This window comes from Camelina sativa, chromosome 16, assembly GCF_030686135.1.
Source record: "Camelina sativa cultivar CO46 ecotype springtype chromosome 16, ASM3068613v1".
In the NCBI taxonomy this organism is placed as follows: domain Eukaryota; kingdom Viridiplantae; phylum Streptophyta; class Magnoliopsida; order Brassicales; family Brassicaceae; genus Camelina; species Camelina sativa.
The window spans coordinates 20,243,468-20,260,662 of NC_141895.1; the positions used below are offsets into that span (position 1 = coordinate 20,243,468).

The 17,195-nt window shown below is 34.8% G+C and overlaps 2 protein-coding genes across 3 annotated transcripts; both read right to left on the reverse strand.

Annotated features, from left to right (window-relative positions):
• Positions 1–3,213: 3,213 nt before the first annotated feature.
• Positions 3,214–7,440, reverse strand: LOC104750873 (potassium transporter 6). 2 transcript variants are annotated; one of them, XM_010472724.3, is made up of 7 exons: positions 6,978–7,440; positions 6,363–6,849; positions 6,194–6,247; positions 5,401–5,661; positions 5,252–5,304; positions 4,789–5,167; positions 3,214–4,695 (listed from the first exon to the last, which is right to left on the reverse strand). In XM_010472724.3, the coding sequence occupies exons 1-7, from the start codon at positions 7,014–7,016 to the stop codon at positions 3,635–3,637; spliced, it is 2,334 nt and encodes a 777-aa protein (XP_010471026.2). In that variant the 5' UTR covers positions 7,017–7,440; the 3' UTR covers positions 3,214–3,634. The 2 variants fall into 2 exon arrangements, with proteins under 2 accessions (XP_010471026.2, XP_087349419.1); XM_087493293.1 differs by having other exon boundaries at positions 6,935–7,414.
• Positions 7,441–12,274: 4,834 nt separating this feature from the next.
• LOC104750874 (spermidine synthase 2) lies at positions 12,275–14,587 on the reverse strand. The gene is made up of 8 exons (XM_010472725.3): positions 14,204–14,587; positions 13,983–14,059; positions 13,752–13,874; positions 13,377–13,481; positions 13,200–13,272; positions 12,841–13,108; positions 12,620–12,749; positions 12,275–12,527 (listed from the first exon to the last, which is right to left on the reverse strand). The coding sequence occupies exons 1-8, from the start codon at positions 14,391–14,393 to the stop codon at positions 12,462–12,464; spliced, it is 1,032 nt and encodes a 343-aa protein (XP_010471027.1). The 5' UTR covers positions 14,394–14,587; the 3' UTR covers positions 12,275–12,461.
• Between the last annotated feature and the right edge of the window lie 2,608 nt (positions 14,588–17,195).

The following is a 17,195-nucleotide window of genomic DNA, read 5'->3' on the forward strand; positions in this document are numbered from 1 at the left end:
TGTTTTGTTGACAAGTCGTTTCATAGTCACACAGAGTCTATAAACTCTATAAAAAGTGGAAACAACGTTTAAAATAATAAATCTGATTGGTGACATGAATTATTGAAGTCTGAGTTGGAGAGAATATATAATTGGATTGTTGATGTTATCCACCGGTCAATGAAGAAAAATGCCTACACACGATCTACTAGAGACTCTATCCATAATCCATATATAAAGAATATATTATTGTTTTAAATTTTAACCATGGAACATGCAAAAGAAAAAAATCAAATACTATACAGTCATACTCATAAGACATCAAAAAAAGAACAGCACGCGGGTGACTTGAGCCACAACGTCCACTAAACTCAGTGGCTGGAAGGTAAATAAACCAATGATGAACCTAAAAGGTAAGGACGTCTTTTTACTTCCATGTTGTCTCGACAGTCAATGCGGATTGGGAGATTGGATCCGCCGTATCCGATAGACTCTTTCTTCTTCTTTTTTTTTTCTCCTTTTTTTTTTGAAATATACTTTTTCAATATATTTAAAATAGAAAAATAAAAAATCACGACTTCTAGTCTCTTCCTGTCCTCGAAAGAGCCACGAGCGTGGGTATTTTAATTTATATCAAACTAATATTGATGCTTATCTTTTATGTAAAGAAAAAAAAAAAAAAAGCAAAACACTTTCTTTCCTATAAATTTCTTTATCTCCAAACATAATATGTATTCTTGAATCTTTGATATTATTCCCCGCAAAAGAAAACTTTAGATTCCGCCCCAAAAAAATCCATTATCTCTTGTTTACATTTCTGTTTCCAAATAGTAAAAAAAAAAACATTTTTTCCGGAAAAGAAACGTTTTATTCATCTTTTTATTCTTTATCCAGACAGACATCAACGTCGGCTAAGGTGGGGTTCGTCGATATGAACCAATGATAATTAGACACGAAGAGAGGTTCGTATGGGTTGTACAGTCCAAGTGGGTTCCATAGATTGGTGTAAACTTGAAACTAAGGATCAGAATGTTTCCCGAATGGATAAGTGTTTGGAGAGGATATGATATTTTTTTTTTCTTTTCTTTTTTGCAAATGCGTTTCCACTTACGTAAGTACGTAAAGTCAAAAACATGTGTTTTAACCAATTAAGAAATGACACGTTAGAATGATCAAAGTTTTTTACATGGGAAAGGATCTGTGCACGTCTGTATCAAACAAAACCCACCTTCGAACCTTCTCCCTTTCTTCTTTATGATAACCCGGTTGTCTCATAGCTGTAACATCAAAGTACATTTAACCAATTTATATAACCGACATATTCAAACTCTTTTAAACAAAAAATAATTCGTTTTTTTTTCCTTTTTGTTATTACACTGTTTTGTGTTTTGTATTTTTGTTAATTAGCTGTCATCGAGTGTCTAATGTACTACTACTGTTGATTTTGATATATATATATTTTTTTTCCTTACCTTCTTCTAAGACTTCGCATATATATCGCATATATATATATATATATCATATAGTACGTTCGATATTTTTTTTACTTGATATTTGTGTTTTATTTTTGTACTCACCAAAGTTGTGTTAATGTATAATTTAAGACCGGACGACAAAAAAATATAAATTAGATCGAGTTATACGGCACCAAGTACTTTGACTACGACATCAAACGTACGTAGTTACTTCTTCACCGGGCCCGCCCGATCCCCAGAACGTAAAATGGAACCATACCGGAAACCGTTTGATCAGGATAGAAAGAGCAAGGGGCTTTGTTTTCGTTGTGGTGACAAGTGGAATCCTGGTCACAGATGTAAGGACAGAGAATTCAAGTATATTATTACAGGCTTAGGCCATCATTAATGGAAAAACACCAAGTGTGTTCTAAGCCCAAAAAAATTATAAAAATAATGAATAGTGGTTTAGAACACTTTTTTAGTTCTTTATGTAGAACTGATTTAAGCCCAATTCTTATTTGACGTGGCTTCATGTGATTAGACGAGATTTTTTGGAAAAAAGAAAATATTTCATTTATATAAGTATGCAATTTAAATGTTAATTTATAAGTTTTTATAATTGTAATATGTTTAAGAATATTATATTAATTTATAAGTATACAATTGCTTTTATATAAGTAAACAAATTAAATGTTAATTTATAAGTTTTTATAATTGTAATATGTTTAAGAATATTATATTAATTTATAAGTATACAATTGCTTTTATATAAGTAAGCAATTTAAATGTTATTTTATAAGTTTTTATAATTTGTAAAATGTTTATGAATATTATTTCACTATATATTTATTCTAAGAACACCATAATTAGTTCTCCCATTTTTTTTACCTATGATCTTAACAACTGATCTAACATTATTTTCACTATATATTTAATCTAATAACACAAAAAAAAGTTCTCCCATTAATGATGCTCTTGTACCAACTGCCAACTGGACTCTCTCTGTTACATTTATATATAGTTCTAGTCAAGTACTATGTGATTTATGATAGTACTCACGAGTCACGACTTCCGCTAATTAGCCTTTTAATTTACGTTCTCATTACATTACAATGCATATAGAATTTAAAATAGTTCATACCGACAAGAAAATTCGTGACGTAAAGAATAACCAGGGGACACACATAAATAAAGACAAATGAATATACATTTCATACAAAAAAAAAAAAACTTATCCAATGAGATTGCTTGGATATATTTCATTTAGGAAAAAAAGCAAGACTGAATTTGGAGTCAGAGAAAATAATAAAACGAAAGAGAAAGGATAACAAAAAAAAATTAGAGAAGCACGTGTTTTCATTTTTTAAACAATTGAGCTGTTTCTTTGAGTATATTATCCAAAGTCAGATCGCTTTCAGACAAATTAATACCAGTCAGTCGGGAACATTGACAGCTCGAGCAGAGGATCTTCATCTTCGGATTTGGTCAGGTCCGGTATGACTTTTTCTAGCCAGTTTAACTTTTGAATTTTAGTTTCCATGGCCCGTTAGTTAGCCCACCTATGCTCTAAGCACTTCCTGGACTACTTTTATCTAATTTTGTTGTTTGCGACCATTGCTTGTGATGTATGTATTTCAAATTCGACCTTTAACTTGACTAAAATGTATAAGTAGAATTGAGGAAGACGAAAGTGACATCCGAATAAACAATCCAAGAAAAGAAAGATTTGTTTGAGGTTAAAAAGTTTCATAAACCTTACTGCAAAACACATAATAAATTTGTACAAATCAATCTCATATATCAAATGAGATTACTCTTTTTGGTATCCTCTTTACACATACATACAAGTTTTTCACTTACAACTTAGGCAAACTATGTCTAACAACCGCATAATGCATATTGTTAGACAAATAAAAGATTGGCTATACCCACATTATGTGACAATGTAAATCATAATCTGGTACACATAATTCACACATATCATTTGTACACAAGTTTGTATATGAAAGGATAAAAAAAAAATACTCTATATCTAAAGGAGGATTTCTTGAGCTATAAACTCTATAACCCCTTAAAGTTAAACCTCCACAAAACAAAATTTCTTCAGCTATATATCTAATTCACTTTTTTTCTCTCTCTTTTTAGTAAATTAAAACACAACAAAAGCATTTACAAAAAAAGATCAAAATACCCCTTTTTTAGACATGGTAGATCATACCAACTTCTAAAGTAGAAGCGTGAGGAGACGTCAGCATATTTCTAGGACCTCTAGTGTTCCTCCTAAGAAACTCATAGCAGACGTTAATGGCAAATCTCTTGACTAACCCTGATCCTTGTTTCGCTTTCATATACGCGTTCCCCATTATATAAGCCACACCTCCCTCACGAGCCTCCGTTAGCTCCATTAACTCCTGCCTAGTTTCCTTCTCTATCTTTGGAGTCTCTGGGACAACAAACCTAACCCTCTTTTTGACCTTACTCTTCTTCTTAGGTTTTGGTGATCGTATCTCTGACGTCCCGGGCTTATCCGGGTCGTCGCCATCGCTTTCGTAGTGATCCTGCATTCCTTGCATGTACGTGGAACAAGTTCCAACAACTGACATTCTATCATCCTCCTCTCCGTTGGCCTCTGCAGCGGTGGCAGTTGCAGCCTCAGTACGGATAAACTCGGCAATGCTACATACAAGATCGCCTTCAAACTCGAAATCATCTTTGTGGACATCACGGTAACCATACCGGACAATGCAACGGTAGATCCGGTACTCTTTCGGACCAATACGTCCGACTAGAAACCGTTCCTGGGGACGTACATGCGGAACCGTTACTGATTTGATGCAGAGGAAGACAAGAACCTGGTGGAAGGCAGGGAGGTTGGTAACGAAATGAGAGAAGATTGCAGGGACGCCAGAGACAAGCTCCGTGTGGATGAGTCCAAGGCCACGGACACGTGCAATGCCGAGAGTTTGACCAAGGCTGAGAAGCCAGTTGACTGAGACTTTGTTTTGGACGTCATACTCATAGCGCTTGAATGTTCCGTAGTGCCAAGTACACATCGAGAGAAGGAAGCAAAAGGAGAGTGCGATTGGAACCCATGCGCCTTCGAGAAACTTGATCAGGGAAGCTGAGAAGTAGAGAGCTTCGATTGTGCCAAAGAATACAACAAATGCTATAGCGAAGAAGACGCTCTTGTGCCAGCATAGTACAATAACTAGTGACATTAGACATGTTGTCACAAGCATAACGGTTATAACCGCCAAACCTATACAGAAAACATTATCAACGGTTACTTAGCTATGGTAGCTAGCGCAATGGTAGTAACCAGACTAAAATGAAATGATTTAGTTATATATACCTGAAGCATTACCCAACCGCTTGGTGTCTCTGAAACCAATGGTGACAGCTAAACAGAGGATCATCAAGATCCAGTTGATCTCAGGGATGTAAATCTGACCGTGGATTTTAGATGAAGTATGAACAATCTTAACTTTGGGGAAGCATCCTAATGCAGAGCATTGTTTGATAATCGAAAATGTTCCGGTGATGATGGCTTGACTACCAACTACAGCAGCGAGTATGGCGATGACAAGAACTGGCCATCTTAGTTTCTCTGGTACAGATACATAAAACCCTATATTGTATTCAGTTTCAATTACATGATGCTGAGAGAGATAAGCTGCTTGTCCCATGTAGGCAAGTATCAAGGACGGGTAAACAAGTGAGGTAAAAGCAATCTGCAACAAGAGCACGATCGTCTGAGACAACGAAGAAAGAAATGTAAAGAAGGCAAAACAGAGAAGAGAAGACTTCATAAAAACCTTAATTGAGAGCTGAGAAAAATGTCCTAGATCTGCAAACATTGCTTCAGAACCTGAATACGAGTAAGAAAAGTGAGTCAAGTTTTCTTATTCTTCTTCTTCAGCTCGTAAAGCAACCAAAATTGGTTTTTCTTTTTAATTTGTTGCACCTGTAATGCAGAGCAAGATCCCACCAAGAGACATCCACCCTCTACTTTGAGTTTTCTTGAGGAACGTGTACATGTAATAAGGAGAAAGCGCTTGATACACATGCGGGTTCCAATGGAAAATGTTGTAAACACCAATGGCACTGATGCACATTAGCCACAACAGAATCACCGGAGCAAACAAAAACCCGACCCTATGTGTACCGTAGTGCTGGAGCGCAAACAAACCAATCAGAATTATACAAGCAGCAGGGACTTCTATGTCTGCATAAAACAAAGCAAAAAAAAAACTTTTCAAACACAATCACAATAACCTTATTTTGAGGCAAAAAGGTCAAAACTTTAACAACTGCAAGACTCTTTTGAACATGACAGTTACACTAAGTTCCAAATTTTTGGGTAGATGAGAGTTTCAGGGAAGGTTTTGGTATATCTATCCACTTGATGTCCAGAGAAGAATCCAAAACGCTTATTCAATAGCGTGGGGTCATCAAATTAAGGAGCTGAAAGTGATATAGATGACTCGAAATCGGGATGGCGCCACGACATTTAATTCGTGTTACGTGCAAAACTCTACCAAGCAATCGAATAAAACAGATTGTGGGAACAACTGGCTCCACAGTTAAGGAAAAAAAAACCGACGACTTGGTATTGATTCTAAGACTCCATGAGTGATCAAATCATCTATGAACTAAACCAAAGTCTCCACTCTAAATAGGCCTAAGCTTGAGATTGAGACGGCTTATGTAACTTTTATCAAGAATAGTGAAAAAAACAAAAACAAAAAAAGACTCACACTTGTGATGCTCCTTAGACATTGAAAGCTCAACACCTGATACTGCAGAAAAAACTGTAATTGACAAAAGCAAATGAACAGTGGTAAGTTAAAAAAAAAAACAAATCAATGATCTTGTCATTGACATAAAAACACACAAAAGAAACAAGTCAAAAGTTTATATATTTACCTGAAATAGCAGGGGTGAGAACACCATCACCAATCACCATACAAGTCCCAATCAAAGCAAGAACAAGCAAAATCTTCTGCAAAACTCCATGTTTCTCAAGGGTAGATTTCAAACTCGCTGCAAAACCAGACTGAGGCGTACCAATCGAGTCAGTCTTATACTCAAGAAGCTGCTCATCAGCCAACTGACAACTCGGTAACGAGTTGACCCGTGCGTGTCGACACAGAAGCGAGTAGAGAGCAAAAGTGCCTCCTTCGCCATTGTCATCAGCTCTGAGGACGATGAAAACGTATTTGAGAAGAGGGACGAGAGTGATTGTCCAAAAGATGAAAGACAAAACACCAAAGATCTCTTCGTTGGACTCAGAGTGATGAATGTCTTCAGCGAATGTGCTTTTGTAGACGTATAGAGGTGAGATACTCAAATCTCCGTATACAACTCCTAAGCTTTGAAACGCTAATGTCAACACTGTTCTCCATGATTCCTTCTGCAACCAAAAAAAAGAAAAGGGTTTGATTTAGAAATCGATGATTACGAGGGAGAGAGATGACGAATCTTCATAAAGGTGAGACCTTTATGATCGGAACCGATCTCAAATCTGGTGATGGCTCTCACCTTGACGATGTTTTGATAACTTCCTGATTCGATTTCCATGGTGGGTTTCTGGGGAACGAATAAAAGCTCAGGGATTTGAGAAGTCCATTGAGTGATGATGCGCTAATCAAAAATTCAAATCTGTGCTTTATTCACTCAGCACTCGGGACTGAACAGTTATGAGCAAACGAGAATGGTTAAGGAAGAAGAAGAAGAAACTTTTTTTAAGAATCTGAGGGGTAAATGCGAGAAAGGTCGAGAAAATGGTGAAAGGTGAACACGTAGAGGGATATTTGCGTATGGGGGTTTCTGGATTTAGACGACAAAGTTGAGATTTTTAAGAAAAATAGAGAGAGCGACGTCTTTTTAATTTTTTCTTTTGGGGTTAACCAAATTTTGAAGTTGTTTTGCCTTTGCTTACTTGTGAGAAAGAGATTTTGGTTTCGGCTTTTGAGGAGATGTAAAAGTGCCTTTGATTTGTTCCGAAATATATTGATTAGTCAAACTGTATATGCTAAGATTTTTTTTTTTGGATTTGTTTTTAATATAATTTAGATAAAATAAATGTATAACAATACTACAATAGTACCAAAAAAATAGTGTTTTACTATTAGGAAAATGAAAATGTGAAAGTGAGAGTGAAAAAGGTAATGGGAAAGGGTGGCGTTTTGATAAGTGGGATGTTGATTCATATAATTTAAAGCTTTATTTAAAGTGATTATCACATACCTTGAAGACAAAATTATGGTAAGAGAGAAAATAATAAGGAGAAGGAAAACAAAAAAAGTAATTAAATTTGGCTCTTTTTACTCAAACTTAACTTTAATAGTTTTTACTTGGCATTTCTATTGTTGATTTTGTTGTTATGTTTTTTTTTTATCTTTCAAAATATACCAAATTCAGATAAATGTGATATACTGTAAATAAATGTTATATTTGGTATATGGAAATTTTAAAGAAAAAATATAAATTACAAAACAAAAGAGAAAGAGTATAACATACAAAATTTAATAAGTAAGAAATATGCTGCAAATTAAACCCCACGGATCTTATCTTTATCTTATTATCTAAAGGTTAGGTTCAGGGCCAGGCTATATAAGAGCTCGACAAATGTTTTATCTATCACCTAATTTCAATATGTCATGTTTTGGAATTTATGAAACTAGACGATTATACGTAGTTATAACGTTATTAAATGAAAGTAGACAATTGTAATTATAACCTTATTAAATAGTTGTAATGGTTGGTGTTGCGTTGAAATTATGAATTTACTTTTGTTTTGTTACATATAAAAAAACTGATAAGAAAAAAATGTATTAAAATACATTGTAACAACGGTTATTTCGCTGCATGGCCCATAAAAGCTTCAATACAGATCAGTTATAAAAGAGCAATATTATATGATTTTCATTTTGATACGTTACTAACAATCTTAATATATTTTTTCCTAGCTTTATTATTTATATTAAAAAAACACAAATTTTGGTGTCTTTAAATTATTAAAACCTAGTGGACCATTTATTTAAGGAACATGAAATTTAGCAAATATTAAGCTTTCTAATTTTATTATTAGTTACATAATGATCAAAAACCAAAGTTCTAGTAATTTGCCAAAAAGAAAAAAAAAACAAAGTTCTCAACATCCATGATTCAAAAATGGTTAAACGATTTGCTTTAGCAGTTACCCTGTGTGATTCGGTTCCGTCCCATGTTCAATTCAAAACAGAAGCAAACGAGTGGATGAAACCTCTTGAGTTGTATATTCTGGCTTACCTAATTCTCAACAACTTGAATCTTTGTTTAGTTTATCTTGTGACATAAGAAATGTAAAAAACCTTAAGCAAATTTTTTAAAAAACAGATGACAGACCGCTAAATCCTTAATACTCCATACAGAGCCGGCACTGAACTTTCTAGGACTACAAGCCCCAAAAAAAAATTAATAATAATTGCAGTTTCTAGGGTCAAACTTGAGTAGTGGTGCCTATATCAATATAACTAAACCACTGGCCTAAAAAAAAATTTTGTAGAAAATAGCTGAAATTTTTCTTTTTTTATGCACGGCCGCAAGCCAATGCTTGGCTTGCTTGACCTCTTGGCCGGCTGTGACTCCATATACCATGTTATTGTTGATAATATTCGTGCTCCACGGCGTTTATACTTTCGTAGCACGAGTTGGTTTTAAATATATCAACTTTTACAACAAGTTATTGAATAACGTTACATAATATATACCAAACATATTGTATATGATTATCTAACACCCATGCTCTTCTAATTTAAGCAGCCATCTATTCATCAATAATATATCTATTTGCTTTTTAGCTTCGATGGTGGAATCTATAACAGAATAATTCTCTTTAGTAACCACTTTTTGGGCCATACTCCATTCAAGAAATAAGTATATAAAAAGTGTAATAATTCCATTTGAGGTTTTGTATGGAGATAACACATATATATTGATGTATATGGGACCTCTCTTATTTGATCTTTTACATTTGTCCCATTTTCGTGTAACGTAAAGAAGCCAAAATTAAGCTGACGGCATTATCTTCCAAATGGGGACGCCCTTTACTTTGTATGTGTTAATGCACAATCATGCGTCTACATAGAGATCCACATATTCGTGGATAATTTAAAGTTTTTTAAAAAACGAAATTAGATAACTAGAATGAAGCTTTATCTAATTCTAGTGACCATACATGTCGAATTTGGTTTGTTACCTTTTGTTTATTTTCTATAAGAAAATATCTTTTTTTTTTTTTAATTTGGATACTTTTTTTCATGAGGGTTACATATTTTTCAAAAAATATACAAATATAAACAAAATTAGTAAGAACTTTAGAAATGATCCACGAGTGCATGATACGTATCAAGATCATAAGTTCATAACAGTTAGAAGCGTTTATTACGATCCCGGTTTGCCACAAACCGGTTTCCACGTGGTCATCTCTGTGCACATTTGGAATCCCGGTTAATATGGCGTGCTATATTGGACATACACGTGTGCAAAGAACGTGAAGTGTTCTACAGTTTCTTGCAGAATCACAAACCAATAATTGTCAATGATTCGATTCGATTCTTTCTTATCACCTCGACCTCGTAGGTCATATCTGAAGACTGAAGACACCAGAATTGTCCATTTCATGAATTTATAAATAACATATATTTCATCTCTCTCATAAAGATTGATGTTTAGAAGGTTTTACACATTTAAAAAAAACAATAATTATTGAGTTTAAATATATTTTTTCTTTCTAAAGAGAAATTATTTAATTTTAAACTAATAATAATTCAAAATTTTAAATATTTTCAATGATTACTTTTTGAAATTTACAAAACATCAATCTTTGTGGGACAAAAAAATATCCCAAAACATCAATTTTTATGAGACAGAGGAAATATATATGTTTGAAAAAATAGTTAAAATAGGAGTTACGAACCTTACTAGTGGAGCTAGGTAGGCACTGGTATGACATGTGTGGATTCATTATGTTGAACCACCCTGGTCCATAGCATAGATAAAAGAAGCTAATGGTTTCAGGTATCATCAGATTTTTAATCCTCTAAATTTTGTTTTTCCTTTAGTTGAAAAAGTATAGAAAAGGTTATTAAAAAGACACAATCTACAGTATTAACTATACGTGGAACATCTACAAACGTTGGATTACGTTTCACACTACTATCTGATCGGAATTTTAAGAGTGAGAAGAATTTCACACCATAAGTGCATATGGGTGAAGTGTCAAAGTGAAAAAAGGAAAAAAAAAAAATATAAGGGTATAAGTTCAACGAGGGGCCCTGATTTGTCTTTTAAATACTTCATCTGTTTCAAAATATAAAATATTTTAGTCAAATCACGTATAATAAGAAATGTTTCCTTTTAAAAAGTTTAACCAATCAGAAACAAAACTGCATAAAACAAATAATAAAAAAATATAAAAGTAGTCTAAAAGTTGCCTCAAAAAAATGAAAACATCATATATTATGAAACAAAAAATCTTCTTTAAAACATCTTATATTATGAAACGGAAGGAGTATGTGTGATTCTTGATAAAATATTTTAAAAACTAAATAATGGGATAAACTATTTGATGATTGTTCAAATAACAAGAGAGACTTTCCTAGCTACTTTTGTTAGGTAATGGTTTTTTGTGTCGCTGCATCTCCGAGCTTGCGTCATTACAGCATATTACGACAGTGACTACGTACATGACACTAAATAATCTTGAACTTTAATTAGTTAGCTTTTGGCATATACTTAGCCGCCCCGATGGAGTCATTGTTTGGTGGAAGACTCTAATTTTTTTCATTTTGTACGTTTTCAATTTTAATGTTTTATCTACACACCTTAAACACCTTTGATTTTCTAGTTTAGGAGACGTGAGAAGCATTTAGAGCCATGAAAATTGATCCAACATCCGATATTAATATTTTGAAATAATAATTAAATTGCAAATCCTTGAAGCCGACAAATCTTATGACATATCCGCTTGGAATGAATCAACCATATAGTTTATATACAAACACAAATCGATATGTTTGTTACCTATAATTAGTTTAATCTTCTTGTCAAAAACTCTACAAATAAGGTTATATGCTGCTTAAAGTTGCAAGTGGCAACTATCTCGCGAATGGAACCATTAATCAGGAGTGGAGAGCGACATAAAATAGTACATAATTTGATGATTAAGTAAACTTATCACGAAGATAAAATAAAATAAAAAATCATGAAAAGGTCGTATTTATGTGATACTGTTGTCATTTAACGATCGATGTGAACACACACACGTGTATTACGATGGTCAACGACCTACTTTATTTTGTGGTCGGCCGATCATGATGTAAGCCCAAAAACGTTTCGTTTAAACTAAAGCCCATTAAAAAAAAAAACAGTTGCCATGATCAGAAATGACAGAATCAATCACTTATTAAGTATCAACATATCACACTAATGAGTAATGAGCACCACATCTTGTCTCCGTTGACCTAGACAATTTGCATCACTCCGACTGTTCCGTTACTCACTGAGACACTGAGTCACCCATCCACTCCGTTTTGTTTTATTTGTCTTTGGTAATTTTTTAAAGGAAACATGCCAAAAGCCAAAAGCTTTGGGTTCTAGCTTTGAGGATGACACATGAATTATATTCCAAGTGCAGTGGGAGTTAAATAAGGAAAGCTAAAAACTTTGGGTCTCGTTCGAATCACAATCTGTTATCCACAAAGTGTTCACCTTCGATCAAAACTATAGCGATTTCGAGATGCATAATGTTAAAGAAAGGATATGAGGTATGTGTGAGGCTAACAAAAGAAAAAGAGAGTGGAATAGTAAATTACTATTTGCATCTCAGTGGTGCAGTGTCACAGAACATTGGTGGAGAAGGAGAACGAAGAGACAATACATTCTAAAAGTTGAAACTTTATTACTTTCGAAAGGATCATCATCACGATGATTCACTTCTACGTGAAATTTCTCAAAGGTAAATGAGCTCTCTCCTCTCTTCTAGTTAGCTTTCGAATCGATAACCTTCTTAGCGAAAGAGGGCAAGCAGAAAGCAGCTGAGTGAATCTGCAACCCCCAAAAGATTCAATCCGTTTTAGCACAATAATTCAAAAACACATTTCGAAAAGAAACCGAAGAAAGTGAATACTTTTACATACCTCTGCGTTGTAAAACTTTAAGGGCCCGAATGATTTAATAGAGCTCTCATCAGCATCAATAGGGTTTACTGGCTTCTTGAAATCAACCTGTGGTCCTTCAGTTGAACAAAGCATGAATCCAATGACTCCACTGCAAAAGAATCGCCATAAGACTTCAGATTTTTTTAAACCAATGCAAAAGAAAACCAAAAAAATGTTTTCAAGATCCAATTTCAAAAGACCTCGGGTAAGTTGGAACGCTGGTCCAAGCGTAGTTCACAGATCCCTTGAATATCTCACGGCAATTAGACACAATGTCTTCAATAATGTCCATGTGAAGCCACAAGCTTTCAGCCTGTGTGCACACAACTCCACCAGGACGAAGAGCTCTATTCACTGACTCAAAGAAAGGTTTCTCAAATAACTCTTTTGCTGGACCAATCGGATCAGACGAATCAACAATAACAGCATCATAGGTTCCTTCAGCAGCATTCTTCAAGAAAGCAACACCTGCAAAATATTGCCACAACATTGTATAAAACTAATAAAACTTGTTCAGACAGAGAGAGAGAGAGACATAAAAAGCAGAACATTCGAGTACCATCGCCGATGAGGAGGTTGACGCGAGGATCCTTGTATCCAACTGCTACCTTAGGAAAATATTGCTTAGACACCTGAATAAGATCACAGAAGGTGGAAACGCATTAAAACCTAAGTAAATCTCATCACAATGTAATGCAATGATACAAAATAGAAGAAAAGAATGTGACAAACTCACATCAACCACCATTTTATCGATTTCACAAATGTCAATCTGCTCAACAGAACTATGACGTGCCACTTCCCGCAAGACTCCTCCATCTCCTCCCCCAATGACAAGAACCTAAATAAGATAGATAAACGTTTCCATAAGAAACACACTTGGCTAAAATTTTACTGACAACTAGCAACAAATCAGGCAGCAGTTTTAGCTACTCCCTTATAGAACCATCATCCTAAACCATCCCAGGTCAAATCATTTCTATGGACATGACTAATAGACAAGAAAGGCAATTCACTTTACCAAAAGTAACCTTTTTAGCAGTTGAAAGCAAGAGACTTTAAGTATCTAAGCTACCCTAACAATACAATCCATCTGCTAAAAGAGGATTACCTTCTTGGGATTGGGGATGGAACACAAAGGAAGATGAGTGATCATTTCCTGATATGCACATTCATCTCTTTCAGTAAGCTGAATCACTCCATCCAAAACAAGAACCTTTCCATATGTTGCAGACTAAGCCAAAAAAAGTTCACCAAAGTTGAAAACTTTATATAAGTGAAACCAAACTTGGAAGCTATGAGACTACAATACTAAACAAGTAGAAACTGTCTTTTTTGTTACCTGGAAAACAATAACATCCTGGTAATCAGATTTGCCTTGGAATAGAATCTTCTCTACCTTTAGTGAATGTGCTTCTCCTACAAACTCATAAAATTCAAAAAATCAGCTTCGCAGATACCCCAATTGTGAACAAACAGAGAGCAACAGAGTTTGATTCATTGATCAAGAAGTTAAAAATTTGGGAAACAATTCCAGAAAAGAATGAGACTTTATATCAAAACCTGGCCACATAGGACTCATCTCAGAGAACCATCCAGGAATAACAGAGGACATACAAGAAGGCTCCTTTATCATCTCTCCTCCTCCTCCTCCTCCAGTACCGTTCTCTGTTTCCATGGCGGCGCCGTTTTCTTCTTCTCTTGGTCTCTTCACGGGTGAATCAGTAGCTGAAGCTTCTTGTGTTGACGACATAGATGGATGCTCTCTGTTTATATAAGAAGAGAGAGAGAGTGAGTGAAGAGATTAGGGTTTTGTTGCTCATGTGAGAGTTGTTTGTTTTGATGCGGAGATGATGATATAAGAGAGAGGGGGGCCAACCAATATCTGCCGTACGATTCGACTGTTATAAAAATCGATTTTCATAAATACGTATATTTTATTTTGTTAAATTTTTCAGTACGTGAATATGGAAATTTTAATTATTTTGTGATGATAACTCGGAATAATTGAAATCAATCATGACAGCTTTTTTTCTCCTTTTTGTTCTTTTTGCTTTTCTTTTAGCCTCCATCGTTTCGTTTTGATAAAACGTCTAGCTGTATTATTAACTAATCCAGAGTCAAGTCGAGAGAGAATCGCAGGCACGTGGATCTCATTTTCGGTGATTTTCTCTCGTAAACTTTTTTTTTTTTATCACAAACTCTTACACCGTCGTTGGGGATTCTCCGTTGATTCCGGCGACTAAGAGAGCCCTGGGGCTCATGGCGCTTTATCTGTTAACTGTTGCATTAACAAGGTAAAAACTTTGTGATCAAAATCAAGGGAACAGCGGAAGGGAGAAGTTTCCTCGACACACCAACGGTAAGAGCTCTATCGGTGGTGGTGCGACGAGGAGTAGAAGAGGGAGATTCACGGCAAGGATCGAGAGAGGAAGGTGGTTAGATCTGAAGACTGGAGATTTTGGAGGTTTCTTTGGGCTGTTGTTGTTCGATAGGGGAGGTCGTCTACGGTAAGGAGAAGCTAAGCCACCGTCGAAGGGTTCAGATCTACTCCCTACCGCCTATCTCTTCTCACATATGAGCCTGTATCTCTTCGACAATAGAAGCTCAGATCTTTTCTTCCTCTTCAAAGCTGTTCTACAGTGGCGGGATGGCAACGGATCTTGGATCACCATCTCCGTTTAACTCGCGTCGTCCAAGCTCGTCGGAGATCCTGTTTCGATGAGCATCCGCAATAACATGGACGGCGGCTCCAACTGTATTCTTCAGTTGAAGATTAGGGTAAACGAGTGCCGGTTTGATTCCGGTTCGTAATTAAACCCAAGTCAATTTTGATTTACACTTTTACTTGGTTTGATGTATGTGGTTTAGGCCTTTTGGAGATTGTAATGGGCCTAAATCTGGAAATAGTCCATTGAACATTTATTTATATAATTGAATACCTTTAAACAAAAAACGTTTAAATGTATTGTTTTTTTAATTTTCAGATTGTGTTTAGTTTATACGTTTCAAATTGCAAACGCAAAAATGCCACCCACACACACAAAAAAAAAAAGACGTTTGAGGTTAAATTAGGAGATGATGCGATTTCTTTAAAGCGCGGTCTCACACACGTGTAAAATATGTGTGTCAGTGAAAAAACAAAAAAGGCTGTGTCAGCTTGTCTTATTTCGAGAAATGTTTGTTTTGTTGCATTACAATTCGAATTATTGCTTTGACAAAAAAAAAATCGAATTATTGCATGTAGAAAAATTGAAATTGTCAAAGAAAATTATTGGCAATCCATGGTTCATAACATAAACAAATCAAATAATGTTTTTTTCCCTGATTAAATTAAAAAAAAAAGGTTATGGTGGCCGAGAGACTGAGGCAAAGTCTCACTTGCTAGTAGATGTCGAGTTTTGTGTTTTATGGCAGTGACCTAAACAAGTCTAACTGAACATGAATCGAATAGAATGTCGTCACATCCAAAAATTAATTTACAGACAACTCTACTGTTTATTACTTTGGGGGTTTTGGTACCTACTATTTTCGAATATTATTGTGGACAAGGAAAAGAAAACCAAAAAGAGCATATTACACAGTCTTTGTGTGTGTGTGTGCGCGCGTCCGCGCTAAAAGCGTATATTTTCTTTTGAAGAGATTCGACGAAAAAGCACAGGCTGAGAAAAAAGATAGGGTTCTACATTGAGATATATTAGAAAATTAGATTATAAATTTACAATTATTTTAATCAAATACGTAAAACAAAGAGAAATATGTATAATAAGAACAGAAGTTACGGGGGAAAGGGTGAAATTCCCACAATCAAGTTAGATTTTCTTCTGTTGCTGTTATTAACACCTTATTCGGAAATTTGTCTGCCGAGACTTAACCTAACTAGTTTATAAGAGACTTAACCTAACTAGTTTATCTTATAATAAGAAATGCATGCAGTCTGATTATCTCCAAGCATTAGTCAAAAGACATTCCAAACTTGAGTTAGGCAGTGTGATAGTGCAACATCTAGATGGGAAGATAAGTCCACATAGTAGCACTTCGGTGCGCTCCCCTCCAAGGTCGACCGGATCAGCCGATCGGGTATATCAAAAAGAAAAAAAAAAACAAAAATCACAAAATCCAATAATAAATGCTTTACGCCTCATATTACATAGAGATTTTCGGATCGTATTTTTTAATAATTTAGAGAGCAAGAACTGTTTCGAATGCTCTCTTTATATATTTTTTTTTATCTCACATTTAGATTTTAGTTTCAAGAAAGCTATATCTTTAGCAAGGTTTGATGTAGGCTCAATTTTGGATCTTGTAAGCTAACTGATCCTTAAAATTGAGAAGTGTTCTTTCAGTGGGTCATGCAAACAACTTAAAGATGTGTGTTTACTCACAGGTTTCAACAACAGTATACCATTTTTTTTAACGTATAGACCATGTTGAATGTTATGTTTGTTGAAGGGCTCGAGGTGAATGAAGCTTTGCAATTGATCGATAAAGTTCATGCAAGAGATAAATAAATCACTGAAACTTTAAAATAAACAGTTAATTAAAAAGAGTAGTA